Source organism: Trifolium pratense, linkage group LG7 (genome assembly GCF_020283565.1).
Source record: "Trifolium pratense cultivar HEN17-A07 linkage group LG7, ARS_RC_1.1, whole genome shotgun sequence".
Taxonomy (NCBI): Eukaryota; Viridiplantae; Streptophyta; class Magnoliopsida; order Fabales; family Fabaceae; genus Trifolium; species Trifolium pratense.
Window position 1 is genome coordinate 38,290,327 of NC_060065.1, and position 18,032 is coordinate 38,308,358.

The window sequence follows — 18,032 nt, forward strand, 5'->3', positions numbered from 1 at the left end:
AAAATCAAGACGGAAAATATTTGGAGAGTAAAAATTGTTTAAAATAAAATATAGAACTAAAAACGAAATTTGAAATATTTATAAAGATAAATGTACTTCTGAGTATTTTCTGCCAAAGTAATATCAAATTTAAGTCATAATATCTTAATGAGACTTATAATCATAGACTTAAAATTAAGTTGATTTTGTTTTAAAATTACTTTTATTATTTAAGGTATGATATGATCTATATGCGTACTTCTTAAGATCATATTTTAGAATTTACAGACTTTCCTTTGTTTAAATCATTGATTCAGATAATTTTGGTTAATTTCCTCCAAAACTTTTTCATTTGAATCATGAGGTTGTGAAACTTTCAGATCATTCTCATTAATTTTCTCCAATGTATTTTTACTTGAATCACAAGGTTTTGGAACTTCAAGTTCGTCATGCAGCATTATCATCACTTAATTCTTCAAAATTTCCATCCATCTGTTCAGTCTGCCGCTGAAGTGATTCTATAACATCCATCATTTCTCTGTTAACCTATATAAAGAACATAAAGAAAACGTTATTTTAAAGGCTTTGCTAGAGAATAATTCATTCTGTATTTGATGGTGCAAATACAAATTTTGATAGCAATATAATTGTCAATCACATTACAAATCGACATCATCATTCAAACCCTAAGAATAGTGATAATAACCCCACCTTAAATTTCTTGAAAAGATGTGATGCATTACCTGTGGATTTTGAAGAAAATCAGCAATATCATTAGAACACGAAGGGCATCTTATAATGTTCTTCAATGATCGCAAAGTGCGTCCATTTTCATAAATTCTCTTCTTGATATAACTTTGGCCAGAAAAGGCATCCTCCAAGCATGTTTTGCAGAAGTTGTGAGCACAAGGAGTAGTAAGAGGCAAAACTAACACCTTGCGACATATATTGCAACCAAATTCTGCATACACACAAAAATATAACAGAGGAAATTTTTTTTTTGATTACCAAGTATATTGTTAATGTGTTGGTAACAACTTCAAATATCAATGAACTAATTGCAAAAAAAAAAAAAAACAAGGGTTAGGGGTTATCTATACATGAGACACCAATGAGCATATACCTTTCAAAATCCTCTCTTTTAGTTTTAAAGACACTTTCTTTGTTTTTGGCTTAAAATCTCTGATTATTGTTCCATCAACAGGGTTCACAATGGTCGCCTTTTTCTTACTTTTTGGTGGAGGTTTCTTCCACAACCAACAACCTTTTTCCTCCTGAAATTTATTCAAAATGACAGCTAAGAGAGCTTCCAAAAATCTATAGAAAAGAAAATGTCACTAAAAATACCCAAGCAACATTAATTTTTTCCTGAAATCTAGCTTAAGCGAAGTACAAATAATTTGTCTAACAAAATACAAAAATAATATCAAGCAAACGATAAAGAAACATAATACGTAATATTTGTAAGAAACGCTTCAAAACATCAACAAATATGAGAAAATCACATTAGTAGACAACACGTACATCATAGTCCCATGACGGAACACCCTTCCTTTCAGTTATATCAATTGCATCCTTCAACTCTTTAATTTTAGGCAATGGACGGGGGCGATCTCCATATAAATCACTATATTTCATCAAAATATATTCAAGTCATATACCATATATTCACTAAAACATAGATAGGAAAAATTAAAATGGCTTAACTACACATTTGTCCTCTTACGTTTATTTTAGGTTTCAATTTGATCCTTTACGTTTAAAACGTATCAATTTGGTCTCTTACGTTTTTACCATTTGCATTAGTTAGTCCTTTTCGTCAGTTTTGTCACATGTGGCAACCAGTTTGCATATGTGGATAGACACGTTGACACTTGGACACACTGACACGTGTATAGTTCAAACGGTGTTAGTGACAAAATTAATGGAAATGACTAAATTGAAACCTAATGGAAACGTTAGGGACCAAATTGATACTTTTTAGACGTAAGGGACCAAATTGAAACCTAAAATTAACATAAGAGACCAAATGTGTAGTTAAACCAATTAAAATTGAAGAAAGACAACCAACCTTGTCCATGGGGCTGGCTCATTGTCACATCTCACAAATAAGTATCTACAAACTTTGTGACCCTATCACATCACATAAAGATTAAAAGTGAATAATAAAGTTTGGAAAATAGTATATCGATCAAATTATTATAATAAGGACGATGGTGAATTATTATATTAAATTGATACACTCACATGTATTCCATTCTTACGCCAACATTTCTCTATTCTATAAATACCATCGTATCGCACTCCAACTTCCGGTGCATAAAACGAACATTTCTCCTTGTGAGACCTGCACAAAACAATTGAATTGCAAATACAACACGAAGAATTCATACAATTCACGCAATTTTCAATCAAAACAAATCACATAGCAAAAAAAGTGAGCCGTTCTAGTTTCTAACATCGAAGGATGATTCCAATTTCATCAATGAAATAATAAAATTTTAATCTAATTCTTGAATTTGAAAAATTTCAATCACATTATTTTCTATGAAACAATTTTAAGATTAAATTGACTAATTCAAATAGGCTAATATAATAGAAGATTTTAAATTGAAGAGACTATTTTAAATTGTTAATATTTTCGAGGACTAAATTAATATAATTTCATTTAATTGACAAATTGTTGTTTCATGCTTTTAGATTACTAATTATTAGATAGAAAAGAAAAACAAACCTAACAACTCGAACAGGATACCCTTTAAGGCAACTAATTCTCAACGCCTGATTCATGTAATCAAATGTTTGATCAAAGGAATGTTGTTTGTTTATGCGCTTGTTTCCACTAAGGTCTCTTCCACCACTTCCAGTGTAAAGGAACCATTCACCATGATCTTCATCATCAATGTAACCTCCCGAAAGAGCAACAGATTGTGAGCCGTGATTACTCTGACCAGCAATTCCAGCAACGTGAGGAAAATGAGCACCCCATTGTCTACATTCCATCCTATCTGACCATGTATCACCCACAACAACACCACGATTCCTTATTGGATCATTCTCTGCAAGGATCGGTCCAAAATGATCGGATGGAATTGTCACAAATATTTTACCACAACATGCATTTGCCTTCCCAGCTTTCTTTGCTCGCTCTGTAGTGAATGCTGTGTTAGGACGGTCATCATTGTGCATAAAGCAAGGTGCATTCTTAGTTGCAATGTCTATGCTTTCTCTTATTCCCTCTGATCTCGCCAATTTTGCTAATCGAATTGCGATCGCTAGCTGTGAGTTAATACGAGGATGACTAGCAATCTTTGATGGAATTGTGCTCCTACATTTAGCACACACATGTTTTCCTTTTCCAATCCACTTCTCAAAACACCTAAGGCAAAAGTTATGCCCACAAGGCGTCTGAAAGAAAAATATAACAAACGAATTTGAAATATTTAAACAAAGAACAAATTATTCTTATATCTATTTATCTTGAATGACGATCCTCAACGATATGCAATAAAAAAAAGGCTTAAATATCACATTCGTCCCTTTTTAGTCCTTGTATTGTTTTTTTTATTTAAAAAAATGTCCCTGAATGTGCGAATCTTGTTGATTTTTGTCCATCTCGTTAAACAACGACTGCATTTGTAGCTAATTGGTAGCTAATTGGTAACTAATTATTTACCAATTAGCTACAAACGCAACCGGGAAGGACGGAAATCAACAAGATTTACACATTCATGGACATTTTTAAAAGAAAAACAATACAGGGACTACAACCAAAAAAACGCGTACATACGGGGACGAATGTGATATTTAAGCCTAAAAAAAATTATACTTATAGTTATATTTTCAATCATTTTTTCAGATTCATCCAAAAACACAATATATCTACTAATTTTAATAAGTAAAATAATATAAAAAAACTAACCGTGATGGGTCTCTCTAGTAATTGCATACAGAAGGAGCAATTTAAGGTTCCATCAAAGATATCAAGCATGCCATTACTTTTATTCTTATCTAAATGTGGTTTAGATGATCCACCTACAAGTTTTTGGCGCTTTATTGCCTTTTCTACCTCAGTGAGTGAAATATCAGATTGAATAGCTTGAATGGCAGAAATAAGGTTTTCGGCTAGAGGCGGAGCATGGTTGTTTTGTTGGGGTTGACAACAGTCTGGGCAGTCCCAATCAAAGAAAGTGGTGGGAGGGACTGGAAGACAAAGGATGTGCCAGGGAGTGGCGCATGTCCGACATGGTGAAATTTCAATGTTGGGAGGATTTTGCTTACAGACCATGCAGTGGCCATCATAGTCACAGGGAAGCTGCATCGTTTGGTTCGATCGTGATGTAATTGAGTGGCCAGTCATGTGTCATTTGATTCTGAACCATATTTATATATCTAATCATTAATTTTTAAAAGCATATAGTTTAAAAGTCATTCATTATAAATATTTATCAGCATATTTGAATGGTCAGTTATTATGGTCTATATTAAATGCATCCATTTTTATTAGAGATTAATTTGTATATAAAAAAAAAAAATCTACAATATAATTATTTGTGAATTAGTTAACATATAAAAGTGCACGTGACATGTTAGAAATAGACAAAAAAAATATTGTTCTCATGGCGAATTAATGTATTTATCTTGAATGCATTTCATTATGTTAGCTTATTATTTGCTTTTGTCTATCAGTATTTAGTATCATGAATAGTCAAATGATTTGAATCAATATATATATATATATATATATATATATATATATATATATATGAGAAAACACATGTCTCCTTGATTTTGTTCATTACAAATTGGGTTGATCAAGAACATTTATTTGCTAATTTAACTAGTATGTGTGAACAAGAAAATGAAGAATACAATATTTTGCTTGTAATTTTATGATAATGAATCTTCGTTATTTCGTAAATACAAATGCAACTTATAAATTTCCACAACCTAGAACCACAAACAATGCCTCTGATTCTTCCATAATTAATGCACAATATTAGTTAAATCTAGATTGTCTTTTTCTTAACAATTACAGTATTGTAGTTAAATCGTGTTTGTAATTTAGTTAGTTATTTAATGATTGAGTAGTTAATTACTATGTTTTAACAGTAATAACAATAGTCGACGTGAGACTTGTGTGTATATAAAAGATTAGCAGTCATAATTAAAGAAAAGTGTGAATCATAATTACTACTTTCTCTCTACATAGTCTTGTTACTCTCTACTTTTCCTTCTTTGTAAAATATTATGAGTTTTTCAATTCAAATGGTTGGTATCTAAATCTCGGTTCCTTACTATGAATTTGTGTACCTGTGTTTTTGCATTTCATAATTTGTTGCTTCAATTTATCGTGTATGACTATGTTTAATAAATTCTTTGAGATAACGGATAAATTAAAACTTAAACTCAGTTAAATCTCCAAAAAAATCACTATACCCATGCCTTATAGTGCAGTGGAAGATTTTGTATTCTCTACCCTCCACGTGCCCAAATACATACCTACCCTCTAATGAAAACCTACTAATTGGTGTTGCCTTAATGGAAACTACGACAACAACTGAGTGAAGGAAAGGTATGTTGGTAATCAGGTGAGGAAATATGGATAGAGTTCCTTGTGAAAGCTCGAACTACAGAATCTCAATTCCATGCATGCGATATAAGTGCTCAAGTTATTGACAAAATCTGTTAATGTTTCTGAGGGAATTTGGTTCTTAATTTCAAATCCGTATTTCTTCTTCTATGTCCAAAACCAAACTCTCATCACTATACTAAATAAGGCCGGTGATACTAGTGAAAGAAATTCCTCTTCTGTGAAATTTACCATCAATGATGATAAATAAATCAACTCAATGAAGCTGAATGGTAAAGTAAAGAGAACAACTTTCCAAAAGCTTTTATTTCGTACAAGCAGCATGACAATTGAAATTAGAAATGTTGTCATAACCATATCAAGAAAGCTTTTATTTCGTATAAATGTCAAAAATCATGTAAAAACTAGTACAGAATATCATTTCTTCATTTCATTCTTAAAAGAGGTAAAATAATTAGATTGCTAAAAAACATGGTTATACCTGAGATATATATACACCTTCCTCATTCCTGTATTCCTTGCCGTCATATGTCTAGACCTTTTAGATTAGGCAACCTCAAATGGATTTGTGCGATATAATTGGATCTACACACTATTGCCTTTTAAAATTGACATACAATTAATGTTGGAAGTGCAATTCAACGAGACTTATAACATAAGTTATGTGCTAAATACTAAATTGGACTATGTTTAAGTGAAAACGGTTCAAGTTGTTTCTTCATCACAAACACGGTGTAAGGAATGTATGCATACCCGAAAAATCCTTCGGTTGAATCATCTCCAGCATCTGCTAGAATGGCATCACCACCTGCATGTTCCTCCACATATGAGGTAACATCGTATACCTACAATGAGTTGAAACCCAAAAAATGTAAACTCTCTGGATCAGTCATTACAAAGGTAAAAGTGCAAATTTCAGAAAATTAAGTAATCAAGCTAGGATTTAATGTTGAAGAAATGATTTGATATGAAAGAATAGTATATTCGTAAAAGACTATACCCTGTTCTTGATGATTATTCAGCAATCTGTTCTTTTGTTATGCAATGTTACTTCAGTTTTCTTATAGGATTTTGATGTCTGCAAGCAAAATACAGTGTACATTAAACTAAACTAAAACACTTAATCTTAAAACAAAAAGCACTCAAGTGTGACGAAGAAGTTCCAGAGGCGGTGATGGACGATAAAAAAACAACCAATTCCAATCAAAACAAAGTTCCTACAATTACACATACACAGATAGTGATAGTGATAGTGAGCAGTTTCTGCAATTACACCTACACAAATAGTAATAGAACAAAATCACACCAGAAACAAAAATGTATTATCAGCTAAAGGACCATCAAACAATCCATAATTCCATAAATCCATTAAATTCAAAAAAAATAAATGGATTAAAGTGAAATAATCAGAGATTGAACAAGAGTTTGAAGCTAATTCAAGCTGGTATCACATTCAAACAAATTATATACAGAAAACCCTAATTCAAAGTGGAAATTGAACAAAATATATCCAATTGGTATCACATTCAAACAAATCATATACAGAGAAACCCTAATTCAAATTAGAAATTGAACAAAATTGAGAAAGCGTTGAAGAAATCGAGAAAACGAAATCGATGTATTACTTGACGGCGGAGGGAGAGAAGTTCATCGTGGAAGGAGTGAAGCTCGCGGCGGAGGGAGAGGAGTTCGGCGGGTTTCGCCTTCACGTTTTCTTCGTGAAAAATGAAAAGGAAAGAAAAAGAGAAAGAAAGGAAAAGCGCGAGAAATAAAAATTGGAAACTTTTTATCAAATTTGGGGGGTTTTGATAAACCGCGGCAAAACAACCGCCGGTAAATGGCGTATTTTTTACCTCTTTACTTAATCATTTAGGTTAAAAGACTCAAGAAATGCTAATTGTTATTGAGATACTCTCTCTTTTTGTCATAATTTGAACCACAAAACTTTAGTAGGATGAGAAAAATGTTTATACAACAAAGTAAATAAAAAAAGGAAAAGTATCAAATTAAGTACCATTGTCATTGGTCTTAAGTACACATCATAGTAATTTCTCATTAAGCCTGAAGTGTTATTCTTAAACTCAAATATAGTAACTGTCCATTAAAAGATAGTGGGACCGATGTATTGATCGCATTGTAATGGACAAAAGTTATATAAAGCACTACAATTCATTGGTTTTGGTTTCCTAAGCCTGACACTCTTTCAGTTAAACTAACACCAACAAAGTGAGATTGTAGAAGATTTAGATGAGCCTCACCGTCCTTAAGCAAGAGTAGTACTCAAGCAAGAACAATCTTCAAGCAAGAGCAATGGCCGGAGGTATTTTGACTATTTAATTCCATTTTCTTTTCTGCTATTTAAGTAGAATTTCGTTTGTGAAAATCATAAAAAATTTAACATTTGGTATCGGAGCCATTTAACCTTCGCCTTGCAATTTCCGTGTTCTGATTTTGCGGTTTAGGTGTATCCGAATTTTTCCAATTTCATATCTTTTAGCAATCATCAATTGTGTACTAATATGATCAATAACAATTATTTGATCCTTAACACGTTTTTTTTTTATATAAAACATTAATGTGCTCCCTTACAACTTAGTACTTAATGTTAATATACTTGCTATGACTTTCACTTTTGTTATTCTTAACTATAAAAATTGTAGCTGAATTATCACAATACACATTTAGTGGTAAATTTTTTTTTGAATTTACAATTTTCAACCCAAAAATAAAACTCTTCGTCCATACACCATGTGATATAGCCTAAAAAAAATGTGAACTCGGCTTTCATTGTGAAAGTGACGATCAAGATCTACGTTGCGCTTTTTCAAGAAACAACTTCATCGACTAACATCAAATGTAACCATGTGCTAATAAAGTTATGAATCAAAGTAACTATTGACCTCTAAATTTTCAGTTCGGTATATATAAGCATGTAGTACGTCTTTGGTTCTTTAAAGGTACCTCATTACTTTCTTTACATCTCTCCAGTAATTCATACATGTATTACTCTAATATTTGTCTAACATCCCAATTACAAATACAATATATGTCGTGTGTGTACCCGAGCATACATTGGGCTTCCAATAGCGGAAACATGACCCGAGCATACATTGGGCTTCCAATAGCGGAAACATGTGGACTATTAGTGTCTGTCTCTAATCTTTCACAGCCAGCACTATCGTGTACATCTCCTTTTCGTACGTGGGATAGTTTTAGACAGCTATATTATGGGACTCAACCGCTTGATAGTGTATTTAGTTTGGTTCTGCTTTAGATGATCTTTTTTATTTCATTTTTAATTAATAGCTTTTGAAACACTATTTTTTCTTCATTCAAATTGGCTATGGATTATTTTTTCTTATTTGATTTCTATATTATTTTGTATTTTTTTTTTTCAAATTAAAAGAAAAAAAACTTCCAAATGAAAATAAAAAAGGAAAAATAAATTCTCAATTTATATGAAAAATAAAGAGAAAAAAACTTCCAAATGATAAATAAAAAAGGAGAGTACCAACTAGCAGCTTATCAACCACCGAACACAGACTCATGTTGGCGATGCCAAGTTATTTGTCGATGGGTCCTCAGAAGTACAATACGTGTCACTATAGTTTGTTCTTCTTCAGAGTCTCGCTTCAGCTCAATAAGCATCTATTGCTAATTAGTTTGTTCTATCTTAATTTTTCTTGAATGTCTTGTGTACTTAAGGCATATGGCAATGATACGTAATTTGAGGTAAAGAATAACGCACTTCTGGCAATGGTGCGTAATTTGATATTTTGGTTCATGGCTCAGGCCTAATATCTAGGCATCGTGCCACATTTCCAAAAAAAACATGCCACATTAGCTTTTTTTAAAGTTAACCGTCAATATTAAAAGTGGTGACGAAAGTGACTAATAAATCGTAGAGTCAAAGACTATTTAGTTTTTTTTGTCAGAACCAAACTGAGAACGAGTTAGGCACTGAGTAAAATGAATGATTACGAGTTACGCACCGAGTAAAATGATTGTTTTCCCTTTAAAATAAAAGCCAGCCACAATAAAGAAAAAGGATTCCAATAAGAAGAACTTGGTATTTGGTACATAATAAACCACAATTTCTTCCTTTTTATTCCACAAACTATTAAGCACATACATGATTAGAACTACACATTATTGCCCCATTCCTAAAATTTCTAACATAATAAAAAAAACATAACAAAAGAGAGTGGCTGAATCATGAACAAGAACCATGATGTATGTGTATTAATTAGCCAGTGCCAGTGAGTCCAAGATCTTGCTTATTGTCATCTTTACCAGGACCAAAGACAGGACCACCTTTACCAGCAGGATCATGAACCTTCTCTTCTAACTTATCAACTTGAATGCTACCTTGATCCTCCTTTGAAAGCAAATCAGTTCTTGTACGATTTTGTCCTCCTTCTATTGATTCATATGTTGTTGCTGTTTTTGACTCTTTTGGTTGTGCTCCTTGTGCCCCTGACATATCCTTCACTTTTATATTTCTCCTAGCTAGCTAGATACTTTAGTTCCTTCAAATCTTCTGAAAGTTCCTTCAAATCTTACTTATGATATATTTTTCACTCTTTTATATGGTCATTTATTTATTCATATAGTAGGAGTTAGATAACAATATTAATCCAGGTGTTATGTTAACATGCCATGAATCTACACGTGTGTCATGACTTGTGCCAAATGTCACTTTTAACATTCTTGTGTCAAGAACAGGAAATTATCAACGGATTTGGATATTTGCAATTTTTTCACTCATATTTTCTTACCTTTTTTCGATCTATTAGATCATAAAAGAAGAGAGAAAGGTGAAAAAATTGAATGCATAACTAATATCAGTATAACATAATCAACATGAAAAAATCCGAGGAGATGACACAATTCTAGCTTAACCGAGATCCTGATTTGATGTGCCACTTGAAAATGCGATAATGTTAAAATTTTTAGGGAAAATTTGCCACTTATTTATGTCCTACAAAGCTCGAGGAATTAGTCTTTACAATTATGTGAAAAAGATACCCGGTTTATATCAAAAATAAATAAAAAATAATCAATAACCAATATAAAAGAAAAAGTTGGAGAAAATCCAAATCCATTATCAACATCTCTTTGTAGTTGATTTCAGGTGAAGTTAGAACTTAGAATTTGTACTGTCTAATTTTAGAATTGAGTGTTACACTTAAATTTATTATTCAAATTACTTTTATATATATATTCAAAATAAATTACTTTATTTTCAACTCAATCTGCACACTTATGAATTTTATTTATTTATTTTTTATTTATAATAGAATTGAGAATCGAACTTACGTCCTCTAATTACCTAAACCCCTCACCACTAAATCAAATTTAATGGTCTGTACATTTATCAATTAAACTTATTGGAAAATTAAGATTAAGATTAAGATTTAGAGATTGGTATTTGTGAATTAGTTCATAATTCATATGATTGTCGAGAGTGAAAGTGTTTTTAATGGAGGAGCGTTTTGAAAAGAAAAAAATAATTAAAGAAATTCAAATTTTTCTAACTTTTCTTTTTTGGATGATTAATCTGAAGAATTTTTAAAATGATGAGAAATTATGAAGTGTTTTGTCTAATTTAAATTTAACGAATTTTAAATGGAACATAAAAGCCAGGAATTCAAATTCCTTCATAATTTTTAAATTTGCTTATTTTGTTTCCATTTGATAAAAAATAAATAAATACTCTATGATAAATAAACATAATATTTTTGTAGAATAAAGAAAGAAAACAAACATAAATTTAGCTATTAGTTATTACTGACTTAACATTTCTCTTTCTCTCTCTTTGATTTTCATTTCTATAATAACCTATTCAATATAAGATATAACAATATGAAATAATTCATCAAAAAATCAAGACTTTACTTAAAATTATACACAGCCAATCCAACCAAAAATCCAAGTAAACCACCAGCTACCACTTCAACCTCAGTATGACCAACAGATTCTTTTAGTGGCAGAAAACCATCAGCAACAAACTTTGAGATTTCTTTTGCATCTTCTGAGAATAACTCAGAGGATAATAGTAGCTCCTCATCACTTTGCCTTATCTTGCCTTCTGATTTAACTGCTACAAATGCATTAGCAGTGGTTTCTTGGGACACAAGGGACTTCTCATGACTTACTTTTGGTGGATTGGATGATCCAGGTTGAGAGTTGATCAAAGAATCTCCATGTTTGGAATGTAAATAGTTGATATGAAGTTGGAGAAGTAGTTTGTTCATTGTCCTTGCATGAATCCCTACTTCTCTTCTTACACCCTGCAAATCAAAATAGCCAGTCTTAATTGTCGGCCAAATAGGTCAACCAGTCACTCTCGTTGATATAACAAGAACAATCATGTTCTATAAACAGAAATAGAATGATAAAAGGGTAACTTTTTAGATAATATAACTTACGATATAAGTGCTTATGTATTAGTTATTTCTAGACAGACGATAAAATAAAGTCAAACTATTTTCATAAGCTATTCTGAAGAACTTGTGGAAATAACTGAAAATAGATTATAGATATATCATACGCTGATTTCGTAAGCTCTCTCAAACAGTCTCGCAAGCACTTATATTAGTAGCCAAATTCAAACAAGCCAATCAAAACAAACTCTAATTCAAAAGAACCCGTAAGTTTTCATCTGTGGTAGCAATGTTCCTAAGGAAAAGTTGTGTCTGCTAGAACTAAGGACAACATTTTGTTATAGTGAGGAATAATTATTATATAGTTAATACTAGTAAACACATGATTGTTAAAAAATGAAAAACAATTACTCAAAATTCATAAAATGTTCATAATTAGAAATAAAATTCCTAAGTCTTAAGAAAAACATACATCTCCTTTTATTCCTATTTGATGTCTTTTGGCCCTAGTAATGCAGTTGTTTTCTTACAAAAAACACATGAAACTCTCCTCCTATCCTTCTTGTCCTTCAAACTATTCCTCTTCGATGCGATGCGAACGTTATCCTCACTTTGTTTAAAATAATCAGAAGCAACTGGGCCACTTGTTGATGATGGTTGAGAATTAGTAGGAGTTGTCATAGCTGTTGGAGACAGAGCCAAAAACAAAAACGAAATAGAGGGAGGGGCTGCAAACCAGAGAAAGAGGCAACACAAAACCCAAAAAAATAAAATAAAATAATAATAAACAGAGGGGGAAGGAACAAAGCAGAAAAAGAGAAAACACAAAAAAGAGAGGGAGCGAGAGAAGTGAAGCAAAACAGAAACAGAGGCTGAGAACCAGACCAGAGCGGAAGCAGCGAAGAAGACGCTAGGGCGGTGTGGCTGAGGACAGTGGAAGCTGGGAACAGAAGTTTGCGTGCAGAGATGCGTTCGCATGAGAAGCGTGCACATGAGAAGTAAATAAGGGTGTTCAGAAGGGGTTTAGCTTAATTTTTGCGCCAAAACCCAAAATTACACTTGTGACGGATCAATTTTAAGGGTAATTTGGACTATTTCTTTCATCTATGTTCCACAACATCCCACCACAATCGCAGCTACGATGACTGTTACTCAATTCTAGAACGCTACACTACACTGCGACTCGACGCATCACCACAATAGTGACACTACTTTCTGTTATTGACAATATAGTGTACAATGAACAATAAAAGGCAAGACTAGCAGGCAATGCATACATGAAATATCCATTTATATGTGATATGGCTAGAATATGATTTATATGCCGCAAGGATTGTTGGAGGTTGTCAATAGGATAGCCCATGAAGGCTCTTAGCACATTATATCGAGAAATCAATTTTTATTTGCAACATAAGGTCGGTAAATGAGCATATCCAGATCTATATGCCGGCTCCATCATATCAAACTATCAACCCTCTTTAAGGACATTTTAATCTGAGAACTTGGGCTATGTTTCCATCATTTTGTACTCGAATCAAAATCGTCAAATACAACAGCATTCTTCCATTTGTTAGGGTCGGCTACATGGATCAATCGTCTCCATAAAGTTCTGGAAGCATTACACAGAATATACTTGTGATGTCTATTACCAGGTCTGAGATAACAAATTTCATACTATAATTTCTCTCCGACTTGCAACCCCAAGTGACACCCTTTCCTTTCATTCTTTGTAGAACCTTCATTCATTAAGTTTTCTATAGGTTGAAATGTTAATGAAATGTAGAAAAATGAGACTGTTAGTAGGCTGCCTACTAGACATGTATATGTCAGACGCAACGCAGGCCCAAATAACTAGGCCCATACATGTTTGTTAGTGTGTTGTGTGTTTAAATAGAATAAAGATGACATGCGTAAACCATTCGGTTATTGATATTTTCGGTTTAGGAAAGGGAGCGACTAGGCTCTCTTATATCCTAGAGGTTGCAACTTACAGTTCCTGTTTGTAAATCTGTAACCATCTTTCTATGTAAGTTAATCATAGAGTGTACTACCTTGGTCATCAATATACTACTATTATCTATCACATTATAAGCGTTAGAATCCAAAGCCCTGTCAGAGACAGAAAAAGTACCTCATACGATATTGTTAACTCAGTAGTTAGATCATCTTATAATATCTTTAACAGTGAAAATTGATATATTGCATTTTGAGTTTGAGTGAGGGTCGCTACTCCTTGTAATCTTCATCATTGATCATTGTGAAATTTTATCTGTTCACTGTAGGTGGAACCTTGTTAAATTATGTCTTTTTTTTACTCCGTAGTTTTTTAGTGCTTCTGGTTATTAAAAATGTTCTACCAACATTCAAAGTTCCAGAAACATAACATCTCTCATAAAGGCAAAACAAAAGAGGCTATAAATGAAAAATTTGAATTACTTAAGGCCATAGTAAGGAGGAGACCGTTAAAAGGACCGAATGACTAGAAATATATGAATCACCTCATCCATATAAGTTGGGGATGGAGTCAATTCGCTAATCAATCGAGATTTAATAGGATACCGGCCAACCAAATAAATAAGTTCCCCCATTGTTTCTATGGCCCAATACAAGGAGTGTGCCTTTTGCAGGTACCGCCCCCTTCGAACCACTACCGCTGCAGAGGTCATCCAACACTGCCAGAGATCCACCACCGTCAACCTCCTCCGAGGTTGATTTATGTTTACAGATGAGATCAAACACCAGGGTAAGAATTCCAGAAATAGTTTGATCGTTAATTAGACAAATGATATAATGATGATACTCAATATCTTAGAATATCTTAATTTTAACCCAGCCAAAGATTCCTTCAGTAAGTTTAACATATTCTATCGAGCCCCGTATAGTTTCTCAAATAGACCTCGCAAATTGTAGGTTTATTCTAAGTACAGTTAAATCCTGACAATAGTTTAAAGGGCATACAAAACTTGATGGAAAGCACTACATTTTGATGGTATACGAATACATAAAGTAAATAACATACAAAACTTGATGGAAAGCACTACATTTTGAGAAAAGAACATCACACCTGAGCATCATACATAACTAGACCAGCATAGACAACTGCAAGACCAAAAATGGGATCTGAGAGGCCTCTGCATTTGGATAAAAAAAAACAGTTAAAAACAATACCAAGAAGAATTATATTTTTAAGAAAATTGCAATATCAAAAGGGTACAGAGAAAAATGCCATGAACGATACACAACTGAATTATGTTACCTCTCAAGGCCAAGGAGTGTTGCACAAGCCACTGTTGCCTATATCGAAAGGAAGATGTAAACAACTATGTGAGAATGAAATCAAAACTCCACTATGTAAAAATCTACAAATTCACGTGGCAAAATGAAATGAAAGTAGGAATTAAGGGACTCAAGGTCATACAGAAGAGTGTGACGATGGAAACCCTCCAGCTTGAACAAGAGCCTTGATATCAAACTCTTTGCCATATAGAAACACAGAAGTAAATGGCTTAGAAAGTTGCCCAATTGCCATTGAAACTACAGCTGCAATCAGAACCTTAACAGCAAAATATCACAAATGAGAACACAAATTAAAATTTTGGTTAGACCTAACTAGACCCTAGAAAATCGGCTTGAAAGACGAGGGATGTCTCCCCACTTATAAACACTTTTTTCAAGCTATATCAGATCCAATCTGGACTGATAGCGCACCCTCCACGCCCAAGATGTGAGCCGAGTGACCGGATAGTGAGTACAATTAGCCTAACGGATCTTTGATAGACTCTGATACCATCTTAAAATTTGGGTTAAGCCTAGTTTAATCCTATAAAACTTGTGTGTAATATGAGGGTGTCTCCTACTTATAAACACATTTTCACACACTTTTTCATGTCATATCTCATCTAATTGGAACTCTTAGCTAAGCTTAAAAAAAATATTAAAAAAATAGGCTTAAAAATATTAAAAATATTCTGCAAAATGGTGAAAATAAAGTAACAAAACTGCAATTAAGCCTAAAAAATAAAATAAAAAACTTGACAGAAACCCAGAATTTGTAAGGACATAAAAACAACAAAAATGGAAAAGGGTTACCTTATTATGAGCAATTGGAGCAATGTCATTGAAAATACCAGAACCAAGAGAAGAAATTCTAAAGGTAGAAGCTTTAGCCTTTCTAGGAAAATTGAAAGAGAATTTTTGCTGGTGAAGAAGTGGGTTTCTTTGTTTAAGTGAAGGAAATTGAGAGGAAGGAATGACACAGAAGTTTGATTGTTGCAATAACATCATCATCGTTTGTATCAAAGTAAACCGTGAAAAATGTTTTGTTAAGATAACATTCTGTTAAGTTCTGATCAGAACTTGTTTCATTCTGTGAATCTGAGTGGATAGTGTGTTAGCTTATGAATCAACCCAACCCTGTTGCTTGTGCAGTTCACAAAGCTTGTGTCGTTATGCAGAAAATGAAGGGAAATAAATTTCAAATAAGACAAAACACTTTTTAAAAAATAAAAATTTAGGGAAGAAAATGTTTTTTTTACTAAAAATTTAGACAAAAAGACTACTGTGTCCGTACCTTCGTTAAATATGGAATTGGATTATGGCAGTCGACTGACTTTTCTGTGTAGTTGTTTTATAATCGTCCGATCACAATCACAGACGATTTAAATAAATACAGTCAACAAATGTAATTTTTAAATAATGATGGTCCGATTTTGATCGGACGGCTATAAATGACCTGACTGCATGGAGTTCAAGTTCGTTAAATATAAGATGACTAAATAACGAGTATAAAAAATTTAGTAATAATAATAAATTCATTGATGTTCGGTATTGCTTTTACAATTTTTTATTTAAAAAGAGAGAATTTATTTATGTTTTATGATTTATCAAAATATTTATTGTAAGCTATAGAAAAAGAGATAGAATAATCATGTTTGGTAAAATAACAATTAATCTTGTTGAAAAATTGAAGATGATCTTATAAAAAGGGGCAAGAAGAATTTCTAACTGGATCTTATAATTAGGGCATTTTACCGTCCTTATTAAAGATTTTAAACTCAGCCTATTAAGATTACAAAGCTAAATTTTTTATCATTATGCTAACACTTCAAGCATAAAAAAGGCTAAAGACTTTGGGGGACGTTTGAATATAACTTATTTTTTAGCTTATGAAAATAGTTTATACAAAAATAACATAAATTTGTCCTATAACAAAAATTGCATCTTTATAAGATTTTTTTTTCATAAAGGGACCAAAATGTAGTTGTTCTTTTCTATTCATGGAAGAAAAGGTAAGGTTTTATTTTTCTTTTTCAGTGTAATCCATCCATTTTCCTTTCTTCATGTGTTTTTATGTGTAACAAACACTAGAAAAGTTCATGACTTTCATGTTTTAATTCTTGCTTTTTCTTTCATTAGAGCATCTTTAATGGGATGATCTAAAATGGGGAGACTAAGTTACTTTTTATGGGGACAAATTGTCATGTAGGATTTAAAGAATTTATAGATGATTTAAGTAGTTTTTATTATTTTTTTTGTGTGCATTTTAACCTTTCAAGCATTAAATTTTTTGTATCATTAAATGTTAAATTTCTATATTAAGATACCTTAACATGTGTTCTATATGCACATGTTAACAAGACCCAGGAGAATGTTAACATGTGCAGGAATCAAAAATAGAAATTATGCTTTAGAATTTGTGAATTTTAACCTTTCAAGCATTAAATTTTTTGTATCATTAAATGTTAAATTTCTATATTAAGATACCTTAACATGTGCTCTATATGCACATGTTAACAAGACCTTTAATAATAATATCTCTTAATTACCAAAATCATGCGAGTTGGTTGGGGGTCTCTATAATAATAACCTTCATTCAAGAATATTAACTTTGGATGGAACATCATTTGTCCAAAGTTGATTCAACATATTCACTACGTTACGATCAATCATCATAGAGTCGACACATATAATAATATATGATTTTAATATAGATGTACTCATAATGTAAAATAATTTTATACGATCATCTAATTAAAAACTACAATAAATTTGTCATGTCATATTAAATAGATTGA

The 18,032-nt window shown here is 32.2% G+C and overlaps 3 protein-coding genes across 4 annotated transcripts; all 3 read right to left on the minus strand.

The window, feature by feature from the left end:
• Positions 1–186: 186 nt before the first annotated feature.
• On the minus strand, positions 187–7,321 carry LOC123893849 (E3 ubiquitin-protein ligase ORTHRUS 2-like). Of its 2 annotated transcripts, XM_045943665.1 has the most exons (12): positions 7,198–7,321; positions 6,573–6,650; positions 6,326–6,417; positions 6,054–6,171; positions 3,902–4,352; positions 2,714–3,387; positions 2,227–2,326; positions 2,051–2,112; positions 1,504–1,606; positions 1,103–1,253; positions 723–940; positions 187–525 (listed from the first exon to the last, which is right to left on the minus strand). In XM_045943665.1, exons 5-12 carry the CDS (start codon positions 4,337–4,339, stop codon positions 427–429), a joined length of 1,845 nt encoding a protein of 614 aa, XP_045799621.1. In that variant the 5' UTR covers positions 4,340–4,352; positions 6,054–6,171; positions 6,326–6,417; positions 6,573–6,650; positions 7,198–7,321; the 3' UTR covers positions 187–426. The 2 variants fall into 2 exon arrangements, with proteins under 2 accessions (XP_045799621.1, XP_045799622.1); XM_045943666.1 differs by lacking the exon at positions 6,054–6,171.
• A 2,279-nt stretch (positions 7,322–9,600) lies between these two features.
• LOC123893851 lies at positions 9,601–10,185 on the minus strand. Its single transcript, XM_045943667.1, has one exon. The coding sequence runs from the start codon at positions 10,053–10,055 to the stop codon at positions 9,819–9,821; it is 237 nt and encodes a 78-aa protein (XP_045799623.1). The 5' UTR covers positions 10,056–10,185; the 3' UTR covers positions 9,601–9,818.
• A 1,167-nt stretch (positions 10,186–11,352) lies between these two features.
• On the minus strand, positions 11,353–16,418 carry LOC123893852. Its single transcript, XM_045943668.1, has 5 exons — positions 16,048–16,418; positions 15,377–15,511; positions 15,215–15,252; positions 15,023–15,089; positions 11,353–11,865 (listed from the first exon to the last, which is right to left on the minus strand). The coding sequence occupies exons 1-5, from the start codon at positions 16,243–16,245 to the stop codon at positions 11,467–11,469; spliced, it is 837 nt and encodes a 278-aa protein (XP_045799624.1). The 5' UTR covers positions 16,246–16,418; the 3' UTR covers positions 11,353–11,466.
• Positions 16,419–18,032: the final 1,614 nt, after the last annotated feature.

Coding starts and splice junctions, on each gene's coding strand:
- LOC123893849 (XM_045943666.1), bottom strand. CDS start 4,339: ATGACTGGCCACTCAATTACATCACGATCGAACCAAACGATGCAGCTT. Junction 2,113..2,226: donor GGCGTAAGAATGGAATACAT/GTGAGTGTATCA, acceptor GTGATGTGATAG/GGTCACAAAGTTTGTAGATA. Junction 1,254..1,503: donor TTCCGTCATGGGACTATGAT/GTACGTGTTGTC, acceptor AATAAATTTCAG/GAGGAAAAAGGTTGTTGGTT.
- LOC123893851 (XM_045943667.1), bottom strand. CDS start 10,055: ATGTCAGGGGCACAAGGAGCACAACCAAAAGAGTCAAAAACAGCAACA.
- LOC123893852 (XM_045943668.1), bottom strand. CDS start 16,245: ATGATGATGTTATTGCAACAATCAAACTTCTGTGTCATTCCTTCCTCT. Junction 15,253..15,376: donor TTCCATCGTCACACTCTTCT/GTATGACCTTGA, acceptor CTTTCGATATAG/GCAACAGTGGCTTGTGCAAC. Junction 15,090..15,214: donor ACACTCCTTGGCCTTGAGAG/GTAACATAATTC, acceptor ATCCAAATGCAG/AGGCCTCTCAGATCCCATTT.